This window comes from Bipolaris victoriae (assembly GCF_000527765.1).
Source record: "Bipolaris victoriae FI3 unplaced genomic scaffold scaffold_108, whole genome shotgun sequence".
Taxonomy (NCBI): Eukaryota; Fungi; Ascomycota; class Dothideomycetes; order Pleosporales; family Pleosporaceae; genus Bipolaris; species Bipolaris victoriae.
The window spans coordinates 71,165-91,382 of record NW_014575284.1 but is presented as its reverse complement, the minus strand read 5'-3'; the positions used below and the strand labels follow the sequence as shown (position 1 = coordinate 91,382).

At 52.4% G+C, this 20,218-nt stretch overlaps 8 protein-coding genes across 8 annotated transcripts; 3 read left to right on the top strand and 5 right to left on the bottom strand.

The window, feature by feature from the left end:
• Positions 1 to 298: 298 nt before the first annotated feature.
• Positions 299 to 3,830, bottom strand: COCVIDRAFT_30160 (hypothetical protein; the record flags this gene model as incomplete). Its single annotated transcript, XM_014697012.1, has 6 exons — positions 299 to 506; positions 557 to 2,619; positions 2,667 to 3,098; positions 3,146 to 3,321; positions 3,372 to 3,591; positions 3,648 to 3,830. The coding sequence occupies 6 exons, from the start codon at positions 3,828 to 3,830 to the stop codon at positions 299 to 301; spliced, it is 3,282 nt and encodes a 1,093-aa protein (XP_014552498.1).
• A 682-nt stretch (positions 3,831 to 4,512) lies between these two features.
• COCVIDRAFT_110181 (hypothetical protein) lies at positions 4,513 to 6,660 on the bottom strand (the record flags this gene model as incomplete). The annotated part of the gene is made up of 4 exons (XM_014697011.1): positions 4,513 to 5,352; positions 5,402 to 5,496; positions 5,549 to 6,422; positions 6,472 to 6,660. The coding sequence occupies 4 exons, from the start codon at positions 6,658 to 6,660 to the stop codon at positions 4,513 to 4,515; spliced, it is 1,998 nt and encodes a 665-aa protein (XP_014552497.1).
• A 1,000-nt stretch (positions 6,661 to 7,660) lies between these two features.
• Positions 7,661 to 8,174, top strand: COCVIDRAFT_110188 (hypothetical protein; the record flags this gene model as incomplete). The annotated part of the gene is made up of 3 exons (XM_014697010.1): positions 7,661 to 7,811; positions 7,905 to 8,007; positions 8,060 to 8,174. The coding sequence occupies 3 exons, from the start codon at positions 7,661 to 7,663 to the stop codon at positions 8,172 to 8,174; spliced, it is 369 nt and encodes a 122-aa protein (XP_014552496.1).
• Positions 8,175 to 8,654: 480 nt separating this feature from the next.
• On the bottom strand, positions 8,655 to 9,528 carry COCVIDRAFT_41373 (hypothetical protein; the record flags this gene model as incomplete). Its single annotated transcript, XM_014697009.1, has 3 exons — positions 8,655 to 8,978; positions 9,100 to 9,335; positions 9,504 to 9,528. The coding sequence occupies 3 exons, from the start codon at positions 9,526 to 9,528 to the stop codon at positions 8,655 to 8,657; spliced, it is 585 nt and encodes a 194-aa protein (XP_014552495.1).
• A 981-nt stretch (positions 9,529 to 10,509) lies between these two features.
• On the top strand, positions 10,510 to 14,024 carry COCVIDRAFT_19466 (hypothetical protein; the record flags this gene model as incomplete). Its single annotated transcript, XM_014696980.1, has 3 exons — positions 10,510 to 12,792; positions 12,844 to 13,532; positions 13,580 to 14,024. The coding sequence occupies 3 exons, from the start codon at positions 10,510 to 10,512 to the stop codon at positions 14,022 to 14,024; spliced, it is 3,417 nt and encodes a 1,138-aa protein (XP_014552466.1).
• A 1,004-nt stretch (positions 14,025 to 15,028) lies between these two features.
• Positions 15,029 to 15,232, bottom strand: COCVIDRAFT_110228 (hypothetical protein; the record flags this gene model as incomplete). Its single annotated transcript, XM_014697008.1, has 1 exon — positions 15,029 to 15,232. The coding sequence occupies one exon, from the start codon at positions 15,230 to 15,232 to the stop codon at positions 15,029 to 15,031; it is 204 nt and encodes a 67-aa protein (XP_014552494.1).
• Positions 15,233 to 15,895: 663 nt separating this feature from the next.
• On the top strand, positions 15,896 to 18,284 carry COCVIDRAFT_19465 (hypothetical protein; the record flags this gene model as incomplete). The annotated part of the gene is made up of 6 exons (XM_014696979.1): positions 15,896 to 16,126; positions 16,181 to 16,381; positions 16,428 to 16,592; positions 16,640 to 16,745; positions 16,911 to 17,008; positions 17,055 to 18,284. 6 exons carry the CDS (start codon positions 15,896 to 15,898, stop codon positions 18,282 to 18,284), a joined length of 2,031 nt encoding a protein of 676 aa, XP_014552465.1.
• Positions 18,285 to 18,746: 462 nt separating this feature from the next.
• On the bottom strand, positions 18,747 to 19,544 carry COCVIDRAFT_41370 (hypothetical protein; the record flags this gene model as incomplete). Its single annotated transcript, XM_014697007.1, has 1 exon — positions 18,747 to 19,544. One exon carries the CDS (start codon positions 19,542 to 19,544, stop codon positions 18,747 to 18,749), a length of 798 nt encoding a protein of 265 aa, XP_014552493.1.
• Positions 19,545 to 20,218: the final 674 nt, after the last annotated feature.

Below are 20,218 nucleotides of genomic sequence, written 5' to 3'. Positions count from 1 at the left end.
AGGGGGAATGTAATGGGCATATGTGTAGTGGGAAGGGGGAATCTGTGCAGAAAACATAACGTGTCACTTACCCTAAAGCCAAAACCAGCACCCTGTTCCTTTCCCATGTTAGAGGAAAAAAAGTAATATCTATATCATCATCCTTCTCCTACAACTAGCGTGGCTTCAAGCCACCAAGATGCTTGCGTTTTTGTCCTCTGTGCTACGTCCCCAATCAAACGCCGTTCATGCAACATGTCACATGTGCTTCATTTTCGTCATGTGGTCGAGTCAAAACTGACCATTGTGTCATGCCTTTTTAGCTAAAGTACGCCTGCGCTGTGCGCTGTTGATCTGGGGTCAAAGACGCGGCAGCTCGAGCCAGGTCGGTACTTGTGGCTTGAACCAGAGCTTTGACGGAGGCGACTATGCGGTTGGCAGTCTGTCCCTGTAGAGTCTCGGCTTCAAGGGCGTGGACCACATAGTTGAAGATCTTAGCAGGTTGAGAAAAGACAGCCTGGTTTTGCCTAGGAAGTTGTCAGCATACATGTGTTCTCCAGACAATGACTATACTTACTGCTCAATCAACTGCACCAAGAAAGCGTACGCGTATGGTGCAGCCTCCTCGTCGTTGGTGATTGGTAGCGTATCTATCCAGGCCGCAGCAACATTGTCCCAGTTCTGGACCTTGCTCGCGTTGTAGTGCAAGATCTTAGCTATCGCAGCTGAAGCATTCTCGGTTGCGAAAATGTCGTCATCAGTGCGGGCGTTTGGTCGCTGGGTGACATTGAAGAGTGTCGGCAGCGAGGCAGCGACAAACTCCGACCAGTTCTCACCACCCTTGTGAGCGGCAACACCCACACCATATACTGCTGCCTGACGGTTGGCTGGCACGTCGTCCTGCATGCCATCAATGAGTGGCTGCATGATCTGGTCTTTGTATTGCCAGGACTCTGGGCCACAGAATTCAAGCACATCGTCGTATATGCAAATAGCCCACTGGCGCTGAGTTGGGTCCTGGTTGACGGCTGCCATACTATAGTACTCAATCAACGCAGCCCAATGTGGGAGGAAAGCGGTGCCCATGGTCTTGAAAATGCTGTGGAATGCCTTGTTCATGTCGGAAAGCAGGTTCTGGTCATCTTCAATGGCAAAGAGAATGTCTTCAGACGCTTCCTCTCCGTCCTCGTTCTCGGCTTGCTCTTCGAGACGTTCCTTGACGCGCACGTTGTAGTCTTCAAGCACACTCCTAGCGGACTCGATGAAAGTTGTCATGTGTGCGTCGGTCAAGCAGTTTCGGCCAATGCACTCGAGGCATTCGTAGAAGCACTGGTACATCTCGGCCAGAGTATCAATAGCGGGCTCAGTGCTCAAGACTTCGAGCACGCGCTCCACTGTACGTTTCCAGAGGTCGCCCAATTGTGGGGACTCAGGGCCGTGGGCCTTCTTGTATGCATTAAGCAGAGTGGGCACACACTTGGCCGAGGCGACTCGAACAGGGTCGTGGAAGAAAAAGGCCAAACCTGGCAGGGCGATCTTCTCCATGATGTCGTTAACATATGGCTCGAAAGCGTCTTCCAGAACCTGGGCATAGATGACAATTAGCTCAATAGCCATGTGCTTGTCATCAAGAATGCTCGTCTTGATACCAATGACCTTGCCCTTGAGTGGCACGAGTTCCCAGCCTTCCTCGTCCTGGATCTGGGCAACCTGATCTTCGTCATCAAGCAACTGGATGTCGGCCTTGGCACCGGCCAGCTCAGTGAGTGGTGGAATGACGCCGGCGAGGAAAGGTACGAATTCGCGACCAAGGACACGGCACATACGTCCCCAGCAGTGAAGCAGATACGACGCCTGCGGGTCGTCAGGCTCGGAAACGCTGTTCTGGATACGTCCAAGGAGCTGGACGAGGTTGAGCGCATCTTGGCCCATCCGATCCTTGCCAACAGCAAGAGCAATGAGGGTGGCGCACTCCATAGCCTTTGCGCGGAGTAGACGGTACTCCTTGGACTGCTCTTCTTGCAATACGTTGAACAATAGCGGCATTAGAGTGTCGTAGTATTTGGAAAAGGCGGCCTCAGCAGAATCAGCAACAGTGGCAATGGTAGACAAAGCCTGCTCCTGGACGAAACGCTTGGGGCTTTGCAGAAGCATCAACAGGTGGTTCAGTAGCTGATCCAGATATGGCTCAAGAATGTTCTTCTCAGCCTCCTCGCAAAAGTTGACCAGAGCAGCAGCTGCATGTGCCTGTACGCGAGGTTCTGCGGATTCCAAAACGGGGATGATGTTTGGCAAGACAACCTGGTGGTACTTCTCCTGCATGGTTCCCGCAAAATCGGTTGACATTTGACCGACAGCGTTACAGGCGGCCCATCGAACACGGGGATGGGGGTCCCGAAGCGCAGGAAGTACGAGATCAAGGACCTTGTCGAGCTCTCCAACCATCAACTCGCGGCAGCCTTCGGAAATAGCTGAGATGGCCATGAGAGCAGCATGCCTGTCGCGCCAAGCCGAGGAAGTCATCATACGGGGGAGCCAATTGAAGGTTGGGGGCAAAATAGCCTGTCCACCAAGCTTGTTGGCCAAACGATCCATGCATTGCTCACCAGCGACATGGTTCGAGTCGCTCTCTTCATCCAACTGGTACATGTTAGAAAGGCGAAATTTTTCCAAGTGGACAGACTCACATCTTCAGAAACATTCCATTCCTCCGCATCGTCATCGTCAGCGCCGACATCGGTCATCAAAGACAGACATTGAGTGACCATGTCGTTTGTGAAATTTGGATCCTTTTTGCACATAACTGGAGCATTGTCGGCGAATGTAGCCATGAGCTCCAGCGCATTCTGGCGAGCGGTCTCTCCGAGGTCCTTGTCCTGGATTACCGAGATGCTGAACTGCACAAGGCTGTTAAACAGCGGCTTGAACATTTTTGGCGCCACTTCGGCCAGATCGATAAGAGAGATGAGAGCCTTTGTGAGCAGGTCTGCATCGCCGGAATCTTTAATCGGTGGTAGGATGTTGAGAATCTCGCCAATGAGTGAGTAGTACTTGGACTGCGCCTTCTTGGTGATGGAGCGGAAGAAAGAGGCGAACGCCTCAACAGAAGCAATGCGAACCTATGCACGTAAGTCGGTGAGCGCACAACACATGTACGAGTACTGACCGACGACTCGCTGTCGGCAAATCCGCCCTTGAAGGCAGTCATGACCACATCTTCATGCTGCTTCTCGATGATCTGCGGGGTGGTTGAGAATATCCTAAAGGCGTTCTCGCGCTGTGCGGGGTCTTGCGACTGGCTGGCCTGGAACAAGGCGCCTAGCAGTTCCGGCCATGCGACACCTGTATGTTTTTTTAGACGAGCCGACAGAATGTGCATTGAGGTCTCCTACCTTCGTCGGTGTGCTGGCGGGCAAGCTCTGCTACGGCATCTCCCACCTTTGTCCGTACCGAGGTGTCGGTTTCGTTGGCCAGGCATTGGAGCAGCTTGGCGCGTATGGCCTCTCGCTCAGCGGGATTGAGGGTCAGGAACAGGTCGGCGGTCTGGCCTGAAGGTGCCTTTCGAGGCTTGGATGACTGTCGCCTGAAGATGACGGCGGCAAAGGTTCGTGTCTAGAGCATCTCCGTCAGCCCACAATGCCGGCCCCCCGCCAAAGACCCAATCTTACCGATGTATCCTGGGCCAGCTCAATCTGCTCAGAGAGACCCATCAAGAGCACTTCGGGCCTCTGGGCAACCCATTCTTCATTCAGCTGCTGCTCTGCTGCGGTGCGCTGGACGTTGTCGGGCGACTGGAGGCCCTGTAGCAGGGTGGCCAGCGCCGTGTGGACCTCTGCGGGTAGAACAGACATGTTGCGGGCGTGCGTGTGCGTGTGCGTGAGCGTGAGGTATCTTTGTGGGCAGGCGGCCCTATTGCATGTAGTCTTGCTCGCAAGCAAGGGCCTACCAAGAATGGAGCGGTGGTGGGTTGGCCGGTGAGTGGTTGCGGAGCGCGCGTGACGTGGTTACCGTCGCGCCTCTACTGCTGTGGATAGATGCAAAGCGCCCAAGTGTAGTGTTGCGGGCAGGTAAAGAGGCAACACAGCTTGGGGGTCTGTGAAAGTGAGTGTGAGTGTGAGTGTGTGTGCCGTAGCTTCAGGGTTGCCGTGGAAATTTCACAGCAATGTTTTGGCGGGGCTGCGTGCAAGCCCGCGCCCTTGTCCAAAAAATGTTGTCCAACCACGGGCAAGGATGCTCGTAGAAGGCTTGCCTGCCCCGCCTCGTCATTGGCTGGCAGCGCTGACCGGGGCTGTCTCAACACCGGCTTCTCTTCACCCACGCTCGCCACGTATATGCACATACATATGCGGCTGTGCCTGGCGTATGTTTGTGGCTGCATGCTTGGGTAGGCCATGTATATAAATTCGGCTACCCACATTGCTATCAATTACCCAGGGATCTATGGGATATCAAACTCTGACAAAGGAAATAATACACTCTCGCTGACGCTTCAATCTCTCCACTACTGCTACACACGCTTCACCATCCATGTCTTTACCGGCTGGAAGCACGGCCAAGCACAAACACACCAACAATAACGACGGCTAGCACACCAATGGCACCAGGTAGCAAAAGATCGTTCGGGACACCAGCAATAATCTCGGGCTGCTGCGACAGTGGGATCGACTGGTGCCGGCCCCTCGATCTAGGCTTCTCGTCCGCGTCGTCGTCAAAGAACTGCTTGCGCTCACGAAGCGTAGACTCGGGTGGCGTGACGGGCTTGGACAGCCCTGGTTGAGGGTTGACCTCGGCAGACATGGGTGGCTTGTCAGGGTGGTGGACGAAGAGGTCGACCTTTTCGCGGTGCGCCATGCGTGACAGGCTGACGGCCTCTACAAGGTCGTCGTTGGTCGTGATGGAAATAGTATCGCCTTCATTGTCAAGGTAGCTTAGAGCAAAGCCTTCCCTGGAGAGCCTGCCGCCCTCAAAGCTCGGCGCACCTCCTAGGCTTTCAACCTCACTACCCAGCTTGTTGGCCACGCTGTTGATGAGTTCCTCGAGACCAGAAGAAATGACTACCTGTAGGCGGTGGACACGCCCACTTGGAGCCTTGAACTTGAACGGGAATGGCATGTCTTCCATGTGAACAGGGTGGTTGCTAGCGACGGCAGACGGGGGCGGTGAGTCGTCTCCGTTATGAGACGCAGACTCATTTGGCATCACACTGTCGCCGCGATCCATAAGACCTGGACGGTCGTGGTGCGAGATGTACGAGCGGTGGTCAGGATGCCGGCTTCCTTCGCCAGACATGACCGACTCAGTCTCATTGTCAAGAGAGAGCCAGAACTTGTTCCATGCAGGGCCCTCACTATCCGTGGTGCTGATGTTGTTGATCTTTGCCTAGTTAGTGTTGCGAACATCTTCACCCAAGACTCCGACATACCTGATCAAGCGTAGCATAAGTCAGCTTGAGAACGTCCACCATGCCGACGATTTCACCAGCATCGCTCATAACTGGCAAATTGAGGTAGTGTCCATCTGTATGCTGTTAGTGCATGCATTAGACAAGGGTTCCCTGTAATCTGCGTACCATGCATCTTGCGCAGAGCAGATTGAATGCTCATGTCCACTGGCGCAAAGTCGGGGTGCGGAGTCATTACTCGCACAACACTGCAAGTCATCGGGTCAAGCCCCGCGGCAATAACACGGAGGACCACGTCCTTGCTAGTGAAGATACCAGTGATGGAGCCATTGTCCTGCACAAGAACAGCAGTTGTATGGTTCTCCTTCATGAGTGCCGCCGCCTCCTTGACCGAAGTGCGTACAGATACAGTTGTGGGAGGGAGACCCGTCAAGACAGATTCTAGAGTAGGGCCGGACATCTTCTGGCGAATTGCCTCGACATACTGAATAATCTGCTGCGGCTGGCTCGAGCCCATCTCTGCCTGCACACCTTCAAGAGCATCATACAATTTGCGAGAGGAGGCATACGCTCGCTCCAATTTCTCCATGGCATCGTAAAAGCACTTTGTGATGTCCAGAATACCTGAAATGTCATGGTTCTCATCCATGACGGGAAGGTGGCGGAAGCCCTTCCTGACCATGAGATCCAGCGCATCCGTCGCACTTGTATCAGTCTTTGCGCAAAGGGGGTTCTTGGTCATAATCTCCTCAATGGTGACGTCGCGAGCCTTGATGCCGTTGCCGACCACACGGAAAGCAAGATCCTTGGCTGTGAAGATACCCGCAATACGGTCATCATCATCTGTTACCAAAACGCAGTCCTCCCGCTTGGCCGCCATCAACTGTGCCGCCTCAGCGACCGTAGTCGATGGCTTTATTTGAAGTGCTGGGGATGGCTTCAGGGCGAGGACGGTGCCGGGCGGGGCTTTCTTGGAGGGCCGAACTCGTCCGCTAATATTCTTCTTCTTATTGAGGTCCGTCTCAATCTTTCGCCGAATGGCCTGTCGCGAAATCAGTATGCAGTCGCACACATGCAGCAGGGCCACTCACGTCGTCCCTCTTGGACATTTTGGCCCGGCTGGCGCTGAGCGAAGAGCCGCCCGCATCGCTCTGGGTGACATGCGAATGGTTCTCCAAACCAGAGGGGCGCGGGATGGCAGAAGGGCTGTGGCCGAGATGCTGTGGCTGGTTACGGTTCGAGTTTTTGGGCGTCCCCCGCATGGCACCAGTATGCGACATGGCGACGTCGTGTGCGTTGTTACTGCAAAGCTGGTTCTGCCTGGTTGGCGGAGGAGGGGCCAGTAAGAAGGATTCCAGCGGCCTATACGGAGGTCGATGTGGTTGCCAGGGTATAGCTGCTAGACGAAAACAATCCCTACATAGGGATCAAGCGCCTTGCCCAGACCGCCACTCACCACATTCCCAGTTTCCGCGGCACCTGACGTGTCCACGTCTCGTGCAGCAACAGGAATCGCCGCCATACAAGCAAGATCGCATCTCCAATCTCTTTCAAGTCATGTGTTCTGGTTTCCTGATCGGGCTTCTCGTGAGGCTGTGGTCGCAACAGACAGAAGCAGATGCACCCCTTTACACATGGAAAATTCACGCATTGACTCATATCTGCAAGCCTGCCTCCGTGAGACCACAACGCTTTTATCTTTTCGATTGCATATCGGAATATATCCAGTCTTCTCTTTCCCGATTTGACCCGTCAAGTGTTCTTATACGGAACAGTCATGAGCCCAAGACATCCGCTCTTTCACCTTAGTGACAATCATGTACAGTCTTGTTCAAGAAATGTAGTTGTCGTGCGTTAAACATATACATGGGACATCATAAAGGAAACTTACAATCACATGTCAGCGATAGTAAGCTCCGACTTTACGACGCTCAGACGGAAAAAATAGGGGCTACCATCGAATGACAGCATGCATCTGCAGAATTATGCACAGCATTTCGTCCACGCTCCAAAGTGATTCGGCGGTCCTCAGTTCACATTCGAGGGGAGGCAGTGCAGCCCCATGCGGTTAGCACCATCAGTGCCAAGTGATAAGATTAGATCCGCACCTCTCTAAGCGAATTTCGACACTCGTGCATCCCGACTTCACGAATCCGACGTCAGGAACGACTCTCACGACAACACCCCACTGCTGACTTTTAGATTCCACATCTTCAGTACGCACTCCGTGCCTCGCTCACCTAGACATCCGCTTACATCGTTCGACAGAATCAGCCCAACATGGTCAAGAAGCGAGCGTCCAACGGCCGTAACAAGAAGGGTCGCGGCCACGTCAAGCCCATCCGTTGCTCCAACTGCTCGCGATGCACTCCCAAGGACAAGGCGATCAAGAGATTCACCATCCGCAACATGGTTGAGTCCGCCGCCATCCGTACGTCTCCCAAACGACCCTCGCACCGCAGCAAACGGCCATAGACAGCGAGGTGGCGAGCGAAATTTGGATATTCAAGACTGACAAAACTAGGTGATATCTCCGATGCCTCCGTCTTCCCCGAGTACACTGTCCCCAAGATGTACCTGAAGCTCCAGTACTGCGTCTCATGCGCTATCCACGGCAAGATTGTCCGGTACGTGACGCCTCCACGAGGAATTGATGCGCCCGTGTTCTAACATGCCCAGTGTCCGCTCGCGCGAAGGACGCCGCAACCGTGCTCCTCCCCCACGTGTTAGGTACAACAAGGATGGAAAGAAGATCAACCCCAACCAGGCTGCTGCTAAGACTACCACTGCTTAAGCGGGGCGCGGGTATGGAAAGGAATTGATCACGGCGCTTGGTGTGGGTCTTATGGTTCTTTCGGAGTGTCATACTGGAAAATGCATGAATCCACGGAAGATAGGGCAGGCCAAATGACGAATCATGGTTGAGGCTCGCTCGGAATTGCCTGCTTGAGCACCGAGAGCTAGCTATGAACTTGTAAACGAATATCCAAGTCGACTTGCACCATCTTCTCATTCGCTCTGGTGATGTACATGTGTTCGCTCGGCAGGGGTGGATACGACACCTGGCAGCAGGTCTTTTTTATCCGGGCTCCGAGGCTATGGTGGTTTTAGAGAGAGATATTTGCCTGGTGGATTGCGCGAAACAAGGTGACGTCAAGCATTTGCAACATACGTGGCGTACACGAGGAATATCAATTGCTGCAATAACAAGAGCATGTTTCCTTCCACCCCACCAGCGATGGTGAGATCCACATGTATCATATCAGTTTTGGCCTCAGTCACTCCGTTTCTTTCCGTCGTCATCGAGACTCTTCCTCCCGTTGGTGGCTTCAGGCTCCGTCGTCTCCCAATCTTCAGCATTTTCATCCCATCGATCGAGTTCTTCCTCTACCGTGGGTCTGACAACGCCTGACTCCTGTCCTTCGACATTCTCTCCCAACTCAATGTCTCTCTCTTCGTCTCCAGCAACAGCAGTGTATCCGCGTGCAGCTCGTTTGCGCTCGAGCATGCGCTTATGATACCAATTGCAAAGGCCTAGCGCGAGGAGAGAGCCGAGGACATTGGCTACGATGTCATAGTAGTCGAAGTCGCGATGTATCTGGACCGCGAGTTAGCTTTGCTCGTCATCTTTCCCGCTTGGAATCGTCCTGTAGTGTCTATATGCGCACCGCTGCTCTCGGCAGCTCCGGCGGCCTTGTATGAGTCCAGGGTAAACTTACAGGCAACAATCCCTGGATGACCTCACTGGCAAATCCCAGACCGAGCGTACAGACGGTAAAGGTTAGCTGCACCACCTTTCTCCTGTTTGTCTCGAGAATCCAGTAGAAGCAGAGGGTGAGCAAGAAGAAGGCTGTGAAGTGGAGCGCTTTATCCGACTGCTTGTACGTAGGGATTTTGTAGTCTGGTGGGGAAAAGCCCGCGGCTGCGCTGATAAAGATGAGGCCAATAAAGGCGCCTTGAGGGATGTTAGCATGGCCCTATGCAACTGTCGAGAGAGGAAATCCAAGCGAACAGCATGGACAGTGGGACGGTCAGGACATGGCCATCTCCTGCTCACGCATGTGCGCTGTGGTCGGAAAGGTGTTCAAAGCTCGCTGGCTCTGCGGCGTCCGAAGCTACGTACCAGCAAAGGGTTTCCGTATGCGCATTATGGGCAGGTGAAGTGGGCTAGGAGGTCCGGACGGGTGACTTCATGCTCACGGTACGGGAAAACAACTGTCAGACTCGGGCGCAGCGTGGAACTGCAACGTTCATGTCACAAGCTGGCATCTGGCGAACCTGGCCGTGGCCGGATGGGCTAGGCCCGGTCCGGCAACGTTACTGTCGATCACGTGTGGAACCTGTGAAAATCAGCAAACCTGGGGTACTCTGTGCTGGGCTCGTCTCAATTCGAGGATACATGCATGGACCTAGCTGAATGGCCTCAAGTAGTCCTGCAGTTGCAGGGGCGCTGCTATGTACGTATGACAAGGCGGCGCTCCACAGGGCCCCAATGTGTTCGAATTACCACACCTTCGTCCGCACAGCCACTTGAACAGTCCTTTGGGCATGGCGTATGGCATGGCCAGCAGTTGCATGCCTGGCTTTTGGTAGAAATACGAGGCATTGGACGTAGCAGACACAGAGTTACCATGGTTGCGCCCTGAATGCTAGTGCCGGCCAGCACGCTCAATCGCTTTTTGGCGATTGCATTAAAATACGCAGCAGCCCAGCAAAGGCTTTGCATGTGTCCTCAAAAGCATTTGCGCGCCCGCAACTGTGGTTGTGGGGGAAGTGTGGTGGCAGAGGCCGTTTGATATTGGGGCGTGGGTGAAGCATGGGGCTCGCGGCGGGAGCATCGCTAACGGAGCTAAGGCGTGCCTACCTAGCCAGACTGGACAGTTGGACCACCTGCTTAAGACAACGACGCCAAACTCACGAGCCGCATCTTCGGCCATCAATAGGCGCGCCCACACCACGTCTTTCATCTCGCAACCATCAGAAATCCACTCGCTCGACGTAGACCTTCCTTCCATGCTTGATTTTATCGCGTCGCGACACCTGCACCAGGTTGGACGTCGCCCTGAAGGCGGGCCATCCCCGTGAGGCCGCGAACTGCCAAGACCCCCCCACAACCGACGACGACGACTATGTCCCTCGCTGCATCATCATCATCATGTCCGCCATCCTCGCGAGACCGCCCAAGCCATGCCCGCTTCCCGCATCAGCCTCCCAACGCGACCCACTTGCGAACCCCCAATGCGCCGCTGAACGATGAGGCCATGTCAAACGCCTCCAACGCGAACCACCTAGGGGACGGGGGAGACATCACGACTGAGGAGGACCCCCGAGCCACGCGCTGGCGAGACCACTATCGGCGCACCGAAGCGCGTCTGGCAGCAGTACTCGGAGGAACATTCGAGGGCGATGCTGTTGATGCTCTAGATAATGCGCCGGGGCCGTCATCCGATGATGTCCCGGCGGCGCATGACGCGCGACCGGCTATCACACCCAGAAAGCCAACCCGCGCAATTGACGAAGACGACTACGGCGACGACGACGATGAGGATGACGAAGACGATAGTCAGACCTCACCGCTGCAATCCAAAAGCGCGACCAATGGTGCCGCTGCTGCTGCTGCTGCTGCCACCACTCCCAGCACGCCAAGCCTCCTCCGCGTCCCATCCACATCGAACAAATCCGGCCACGACCGGACAGGCACACCCTCTTCAGACCATACAAAGTCATCAGACGATGTGCGAAAGAAACTACAACAAGACAAGAAGGCCGCCGAGGATGCCGCCAAGCGCAGCTTCCACACCCTTTTCTACACCCTCGAGAGCGACAGGGACGCGATGCTGGAGCAACAAAAGCTTGACGAACTCGACCGACAGGTAGAAGCAGAGACTTCTGGCGCGTCTGCTAATGCCCCAGCTGCTGCTGCCGCTGCTGCCCCCCAACAGGGGACCTTGAGCACCACCAACCTTGGCGCGTCCAGCCTGACCCTCAAGCACCTCATCTCGCGTATTGATGCCCAAAGAGACCGCGTCCATGCGACGGACGCGCAGCTGCGCAGTCTCATCAGCGAAGTCCGTAAGAATAGGAGCAAATGGGCCAACGAGGACCGTGTTGGCCAGGAGGAGCTATACGAGAGCACAGAGAAGGTTCTCATGGAGCTCAAAGCCAATGAGCATGCCCACCCGTTCCTCCAGCGTGTCAACAAGCGGGAAGCCCCCGACTACTACAACGTCATCAAACATCCGATGGATATCGGCACCATGATGAAAAAGCTCAAACAACTGCAATACAAGTCCAAGAAGGAATTTGTTGATGATCTCATGCTCATCTGGTCAAATTGCCTAAAGTACAATGCTGACCCAAGCCATTTTCTGCGCAAGAAGGCTCTACACATGAAGAAAGAGACTGAGAAGCTCGTGCCACTTATTCCAGACATCACCGTCCGCGATCGTGCAGAGGTCGAGGCGGAAGAGAGGAGAATGCGCAATGGCGACGCTGATGCAGATGGCGCAGATGACAGTGAAGACGAAGAGCCTATTATGGCTTCGCGGGGCAGAAAAGCCCCAAGTAAAGGAGGTAAAGGCTCAAGCACAACAAGGAAAGCCCATCCAGCAGGCCTGGAGGACACACCAGGACCCGAAACAAAACCAGCAGTTCCATCCTTCAATAACGCAGTCTCTAACCTGAAGAATGAGTTCTTACGGGCAGACTCGGAAATGGAAGGCAGCGTGAATGGTTTCTCAACACCCCCACCCGGCTCAGCAACCCCATTGGGGCCAAACAGTATCTCAAAAAATGGCATCAATGGCAGTCAAGCAGACATCTCGGAGGCTGATGGCACTGGTGTCTCAGTCAGTGATGCTCTGGACGAGGATGCCGACTTGGATGACTTGGAGTACAAAACATGGAAACAAGTAACGAAGAAAGACCGAGCCATCATAGCATCAGAACGACATCGACTCTTCCGCGAGGACCACCTCCAGCCCGATGAGCCAGCTATCCTACGCACAAAAGCCGGTATGCGGAGATGGTTACGGCACAAAAAGCAAGCCATCGAAGAGGAGTCTGCAAACGGAGCAGCCACCGCACTTGACGGCAAAGATGGCGTTCAGACAATTGCTGGAGAGTCACTCGCCGAAGGCATTGAGGGTGAAGAAGAGCGTCAGATCCCAGACTATTACGACCCCGTATGCGCTATGCCTGACCTTTCCGAGCGTTTACAGTGGGTTGAAGACGCCGAGGGTCAAGTGATTCCGCAAGTCGAAGAGTACATGCGCGTCTTCCCAAAAGGACAATTCGTCTCACCAGACAGTGCACTTGTGCACAAATTTGACAGTAACAATCATACACTGCAAGAGACAAGGAAGATTTGTGCAAAGATTGGCATTGTCAAACAAATGCAACTTCAATCACAGGTAAGATTTCCGTCAATGAATAAGAGGATGTTGATCGCTGACTGTCCATAGCTGTATCAGAACCAATTTCAAAGATATGAGCCGCAACCATTCATGGAAGCAGACATCGAGCCAATGGTTACCTCAGAAGATGGTCCGATCATGGCTCCTTATATCTGTCGCGCTGCTCTTCAACGAAGTGTCGGCAAGATCTTTTATCATGCTGGTTTCGAAGAGTTCCAGCCCTCGGCTCTAGATGCAGTAACGGACATTGCGGCAAAGTTTTTCCACAATGTTGTTGCCGGTCTTGGGGTCTACCGTGAAACACCAAAGATGAAGTCTGATGTTCCAATCACTCTTCCAAACGGCCAGACTACCAACTGGACTCCGCGCTTTACACAAGAAGAAGCAGTACTCCATTCTTTGCATGCCAACGGTGTCGACCTGGAGTCTTTGGAGGCTTACGTCAAGGACGATGTCGAAAGACTTGGAACGAAGCTGGCCGGCATGCACGACAGAATGCGGTCATACTATGCCGAGCTTTTGCGACCAGCAATCGAAAATGCTGGCGCTGACGGTGCTGGTGCTTTCAATGATGGCAGTGAACAGTTTGTGGGAGGTGACTTTGCCGAAGACATTGGCGAGGACTTCTTTGGATTCAAGGAACTCGGCCTCGATGTCGAATTTGGACTCACTGCCAGTGTACCATTGCACCTGCTCCAGAACAGGGTACACAATGCCTACGCTAGACAAGACAACAGGTATGTACCACAGTGTATTTGTGTTATGATTCTGCTAACCATAACAGCAACGTTGCCACCACTGGTGTTATCATGCCTGAGCCACCCAAATTCGAACCCATTACCCTTCAGACAGCGGAGCACCAGATCGGCCTTCTCCAGAGCTGGCTATACAGCAAGCTTCACGACAACAACAGCCAGCCGCTTGTTGAAGATGATGATCTTCCGCCCAAGCAACGCTTTCCCAAGCCTCGTTTGCCACCTACTGGCAAGATTTCGAGTCCTCGCAAGCGTCCGCTTAGAGAGCAGCAGCAGATGGCGCGTAAGAAGCGCAAGCTCGATGAAGAAAAGGATGAGAATGGTAATGACCAGAGTGGTTACATGAAAGGCATTGGGAAGCCTATTGGTAAACTAAAACTTGAACCAGTGCAGAGAGACAACCACAATCTGCAAGAGCCGGAAAAGGAAGATGGCAGCGCACACGGGATGCCGAGTCCACCGGAGTCATTCTAGGAGCAATCAGTCTCTAGCAAACTTCGTCGGTTCGATAAGAAATCCCAGTCTCATCTGGCCAAGTCTCTCTCACATGGTATTTTTCTTTCTAAAAATGCTGCGATGACTCTGAGGGACAAAGAGTTCATGCGTTTTCTTTCGCAATCATTTTACTTTAATCAACCGAGAAAGTTTCTTGTTCTTGCTGCTTCCTTCCGATGACGACGAAATTTGGGGACTCATTACGGGTTTATGTCATTGTTCTTCTTCTTTTTCAATCTCGCGGTACCATCATCCTATTCTGGGCGTTTTTTCTGCTTTCCCCTGTCCGTGTGTCTGTGTCTCTTTTTTTTTACTTCCATATTTTCGCAAAGCTGACGAGGGATCTGGCTTTGTTGCTGGTCCAGCTGAGCGCTTTTTTTGTCTTACTAGACTGAGAGGGAGAGAGAGAAACTTTGGGGAGACTTTGTGGACCCTGTATACCCATGTTTGCATTTCGCGCTGTGGTGCCCCCCTTTTTTGTGAGTGTGTTTGGTTGGTTTTCACGTATAGGTTATCTTTGATTACGTCGGGGTGCGTTATGAGAACATTGGATTGAACATATCTTTCAGGTCCTTGAGAGTGAATGCTGTGATGAGTGACCTTCTTTATATGTGTCATTTCAAGGCCTGTCTAGCCATGGATGCGGAGACTTCGGGCATGCGGGGTGACTGTACTTACGTGTGTGTTTGTAGGGTTCGATGTTTAGGTGCTGACGATCTACGGATATGTTGGAAGTTGAGTGGTGTTTACGTGGACTGTACCCTTGTGCGTTTGTTCAGTGTTCACGTGTATCATCTGTCGATCACCTCAGCGGCCAAGGCAATATTAGGAGAAGTGGCGACTTGCAGAGCTGCTAGGATGCCTGCTGGGCCAAAGAGAACAAACCAAGACAGCAGAGTATCATGGAGAGCTGACAAGCAAGAAATCATGAAAATTCTAATACCAAGTCCAATTACATTCAGCTGCGCGTTGCCGTAGCTGAATCAATCTAATAGAGTTTGAGTAGCATGTAAATGAAGTGCAATATTTGTGCGAAAGCAACACCAAAGAATGATAGTTGTCGTGAACACAACAATCACCACGAATTGGAAGAAAAAAAAAGTTGGGATTTTATACATGTGAGATAGCAGGTAGAAAACACGCGAGATGTTGTAAGATGCAATTCTAGGATACGGAGGAGGATGCATGCTTCCTTATCAACAAGTCAGAATTATCCTTACCATGATGCAGCTGAAATGTGACTTTAGGGGTTAGTCCCAAAAAGCCACATTATCGATAGATACAAACAGGGTGCCTGGCGTTTGCAGTGTCTCACCACAAGGAGTGGATCCGGAGGCGATGATATGCCTCGATTCGATAGGTGGCCGAGCTGAAATTGGAGGTTGTTATTAGCGCATTGCCTTTTCCCTTGTACGCGGACCCTTCTCTCCGTTACAATTCCACTCCCTCGTCCAGCTCGTCATGCCTGCTGCGAATCAGCTCAACCTAAATTTCCATTGACGTCATTTGCTTTTCTTCTGAGCAGCTAAGTTCTGCTGCTTGTTTTCTCGCGCCCCCTCGGCGACAAGTTGTTGGTTTTGAGCTAACGTGCCACGAGGCGTGGATCATCTCGGATGGGACTTGGGACCTGGACTTTCTTTCTTCACGACACCGACTTTCCACTCCACATTCATCAATTGCGCGCGCAAACCCGCGCGCGCTCATTTCATACTTTCAGTCGCCCGGATTTCTTACTGCGCATTTTTTGCTCAGCGCCGCTCATTCACACCCACTTTCCTTAGTCTGTCCTTGCAGTTTTCTATTTGTCGCCCAACCTCTACTATCTCTCCGACTTTTTTCTCCACATCATCATGGCGCCCAACGGTCATTTAGCTTCTGGCAAGAAGGGTACTCGTAAGTCTCGCGATGCCCAGTCCTCATCGTGGATGGACAAGCATGGCTTTGAGGAGTACGAGGCCTGGAAAGAAGCAAATCCCGACACTCGCCTTCCCTACGATGACTGGAGGCAGTCGAATCAACATGCCAGCGGACTCTCGCTGTACTATACGACTTTGCGCATTTTTGAAGAGTCGGATTCGAGTGTGCGTCAAATTTCATCATCGAGTCCATTTTTTGATGTTTGCTAACAACACCAGGACGAAAATGGTCAGCCAGTCAAAGCTAAACCTCAACCCACCAAACCACGTGGTCAGGTTGGCCGTCCTAGGAAATCAGCAGCCATGAATGGCAATGGACAACCGCGTTCGGCTGGAACCGCAACGCCGTCCAAGGTCGGCAATCTTGAAGACTCAAGTCCCTCCGCCAAGAAGAAGCGAAAGGCGCGAAAGAAGCCACTTGTACGTATTATCCACGCACAATGCTAAAAATTGCTAATTTTGTCAGTCGGAGGAGATTATCGCATCAGCGAGTGATAGTGATGACGCTGCTAAAGACCCTGAAACCTCAACACTGGGAGCTGAGACTGCAACACCCGCGGCTCCTACCATTACCATTACCATGAATGGCAAACGCAAGACTTCTACTCGTAAGGCGAGGAAGAAGCCTATTGTGAGTGTGAATGTGATCCTTACTTTCACTCACTAACGCGCGTGCAGTCGGAAGAAACCATCTCGCCTGAGGATGAGCTCGACGATCCTATGGACATCACAATCGATGAGGTTACCAAGTCCACGATCGCGTCTCCGTTGCCTGTCCGTTCTGGTATGTGTTGCACAAAACCATGTGTGAAACTTCGTACCCCACATTGTAATGCGCTGCCGCCTATTCACCTCGGACCCTCAACCATCGTTTCTCTATGGCTGCGGACTTTCAAATTCCGTTTATCTTGATTCTCATGCTCTGGAAAAATGGTTAATTAGTTTACAGCTCCGAAATCTCCAGTCACAGCACCTGTTGCAAATCCGCCTAAGAAGAGCCATATTCTCAAGCTCAGCACCAGGAAGACACCGAAGAAGCAGGAACTTGTACGTTTTATTTCAGCACTGCAGATTCGTTACTAACAAGTCAAAGTCTGAGGAAATTGTGACAGAGGACGTTGGTGAGGCCAATGCTTCCTTACAAGCGACACCCAGCACGTTTGGCAAGGGTACCCAGCCGAGAATTTCTATTCATACAGACGCCACGCCCAAATCAAATGGCGATCCAGATTCGGCTACTGCTTCGCCTGCTTCGACAAGCGCACCGGGCTCAACCCGACGCGGCCTACGCACTCGCAAGCCTGCTCAACAGAGACCTTACTACCATGATTCACAATTGTTTGAGGATGTGGAGCCAGGTAACGTTGATGTCCATGACCAAGAGACTATGTCGTCTCCTGTCGTTCAGAGCAGAAGAGTATCCATCGCTTCGCTTAGCAGGAATGTTGACGACGCACTACTAGCCTCGCTGGACGAAGAAGCTATAGCGCTGCTACAAGAAGAAGCCGAGTCGGAACCCACCAAACCGAAACACTTCAAGGGCAAGGGACGCGCTTGGAAGAAAGAAGGTTCGGATGAAGACGAGGACTATTCGCTTGCTGCGAAGAAGAAGGCAGCAAAAGCAGCGAAGTTGAAGGCAAAGGGCCAGGTGCCAAAGAAGCGAGGTCGGCCAAGGAAGAGCGGACGTTCTGAGGAACTTGTTGGTGAAGATACTGACGAGGACAAAGAGAACATAAAGCGGAAGAAACCTCTTCCACGCAAGAGCGCGTTGTCTGAGGAAATTATACAGGATAGTTCGGATGGTGGAGGGGAGGACAAGGAGGAGAGGACTATCGTAGAAGAGACTCCGGCACAATCTGAGAATACGGCCGAGCAAGAACACAATATTGAGGAACGAAGGAAAGCCGAGGAGGAGAATGGAGAAGAAAAGGACATCGCAGAGAAAGAGGAGGGACCAGTGGAGAACAAGACCGTTGTCGAAGAGGAGGCGAAGGTTGGGCAAGAAAAGGAGCAGAAGATAGAAAACGAAGAGCAGGAGAAAGAAGTAATGACAGTGGAAATGGAGACGAGGGTTGAGGAGGACGAGAAGAAGGAAACCGACGAAAAGGTGGCAGAAGAGAAGAAAGATGAAGAGATGCAGAAGGAGGAGGAAGAGGAGCAGAAAGAAGAAGTCCCAATGGCTCCAGCCAGTCCGCAAGACCGATCGTGGACACCCGAAGGTCTACCAAATCCCACACTTCTACCTAACGACCACGCAAAAGACGAGCCAACTCCCAAGATGGATGATGAGCAGGAGATGGCTAGTCCCTTTCGAAAAAGCTGATTGAGGCGTTTCTCAACGGCCTTCTTGTAAGTGGTCAACCGCTCTCAGCACGTGTCCATATCACATTGCTAAGACGACAAACCCAGAATATGTTTTCACAGTTGTCGACTTCAGACACTCACTTTTATTTTCCTTTGTCACACCTTGAGGGGGATAGAATATTGTGTTTTTTTTTCGAGAGATGGTTATGATTGGTATTGCTGAGTAGTCTAATAAAGTGGCGTCCCCTGGTTTTCTCTTTGTTGAGGGGGATTGCATGCAAAATGGGATTGAGGAAATGTTAGCATTTGGCCGTGTGTAGTACAACACGTTTGAGGCTGGTAATAGATTTATGTTGTTTGCAGTTTTTTCTTCGTTTTTGGACAATAGTGTGATCGATTGCTACCTTTCAAACCGGCAATGTGTGAAAGAGAAAAAAAATACAGAAGATTTTACATGGCTGATACTTTTATTTTATTACCTTCAAAACCTCACACCCCTCAACTTCGCAAAATAATACAAAAGGCCAAAAGCCAAACCCCCCAAATGCCCGCCATGCGCAATCGTCGTATTCGCACTATTAACAAAATACCCATCATACACGGCGTAACCCGCCACCAGACCCCAAAGCGGCACAGGCACAATCCCATAAACCAGCATTTTGGCATGCGGCGCCAAACAAGCCGCCACACTACTCACCCCCATGACGACACCCGAAAACCCCATTCCCCTCACAGTATCACGCGCGCGGGGGCTCAGATCCCTCATCTTATAATACCGCGAGAGCAGATACCCGAGGCTCCCCGAAAGTCCCGATCCTAACGCTATGGTCAAAAACCTCGCTGGCGTAATGAGCGGAGCCGCCGACGCCAGGAACTGTCCCAGAAAATAAAAACTCAACATATTGGAGAAGAGGTGCCAAACATGTATGTGGGTGAAATTTGCCAGGAGAACAGGGGTGTAATTTCCGTTTTTGAATTCGGAGAAGTTGAGGGTGAAGGTGCGGAGGAAGCGGTGCCAGGGGCCCGGGAAGCCCTGTGCGGCTTGCTGTTGCAGGTACATGGCGTAGCTGAAGACGGCGATGTTGGTGCCCATGAGGCCGTAGAGGACTTTGTTGTTGGCGCTTACTTGGGAGGAGGTCGGGTTGCGGTAGGAGTAGTGTCGGGAACGGGGGAGGCTGAGAGAGGGGGGTGGACGGGAGGGGGAGAAGAAGGTGGGGGGTTTGGTGGTGGGGGTTCGGAGACTGCGGAGGGCGCTGGAGAGGCGGAGGAGAGAAGACATGGTGGAGTTTAGGGGGTATGAGGTGTTTGGGGGTGTCGGTATAGTAGTCCGATCAGAAAAGTGTTCCAGATGGCAAAGTCCAAATCTTTTGGGTTGGTGCTCTCCCAGGTAAGTGCAGTCTTATAGAAACGATACGATTTCTATTGTAATCTCTGTTGTACATATTAGACTATGCTTCATCGAACAAATTCACAGATACCTAACTCACGTGCGTTTTAGTATACCAGAGGAAATGTAATATTGGTCTAATCCAGATGCGGCGTTGCGCAGGAAACCGGTGAGTCTGTCCCAATGCTACTGTTGTACACGAGGCGACGCTGAATGAGGCAGCCTAGACAGACGAGCTGTAAAGAGTGAATTGAAATGCAAGTGAAATACTGACTTTACTCACAAAGCTTGTCACAGTCAAGGCAGCGACGTCAGAAAGCCCAATGACAAGCACGCACGGACCGTTGCCCTCCCCCATCTTCAAGTTCCTTCTTGCATAAAGCGGCCCGCTCAGCTACACCACCACCACACAAACCACCCCTCGCCCACCCAAAATTGCACGCCCGCTCTTGCGCTCAACCTCCAAAGGCTCTCATTGCCTCCGACTACTCGCAGCACTACTCGCGCGAACCTGCACTTACACATACACATCGCCATTCGCACCACGTACAGGCGAAACACCACCA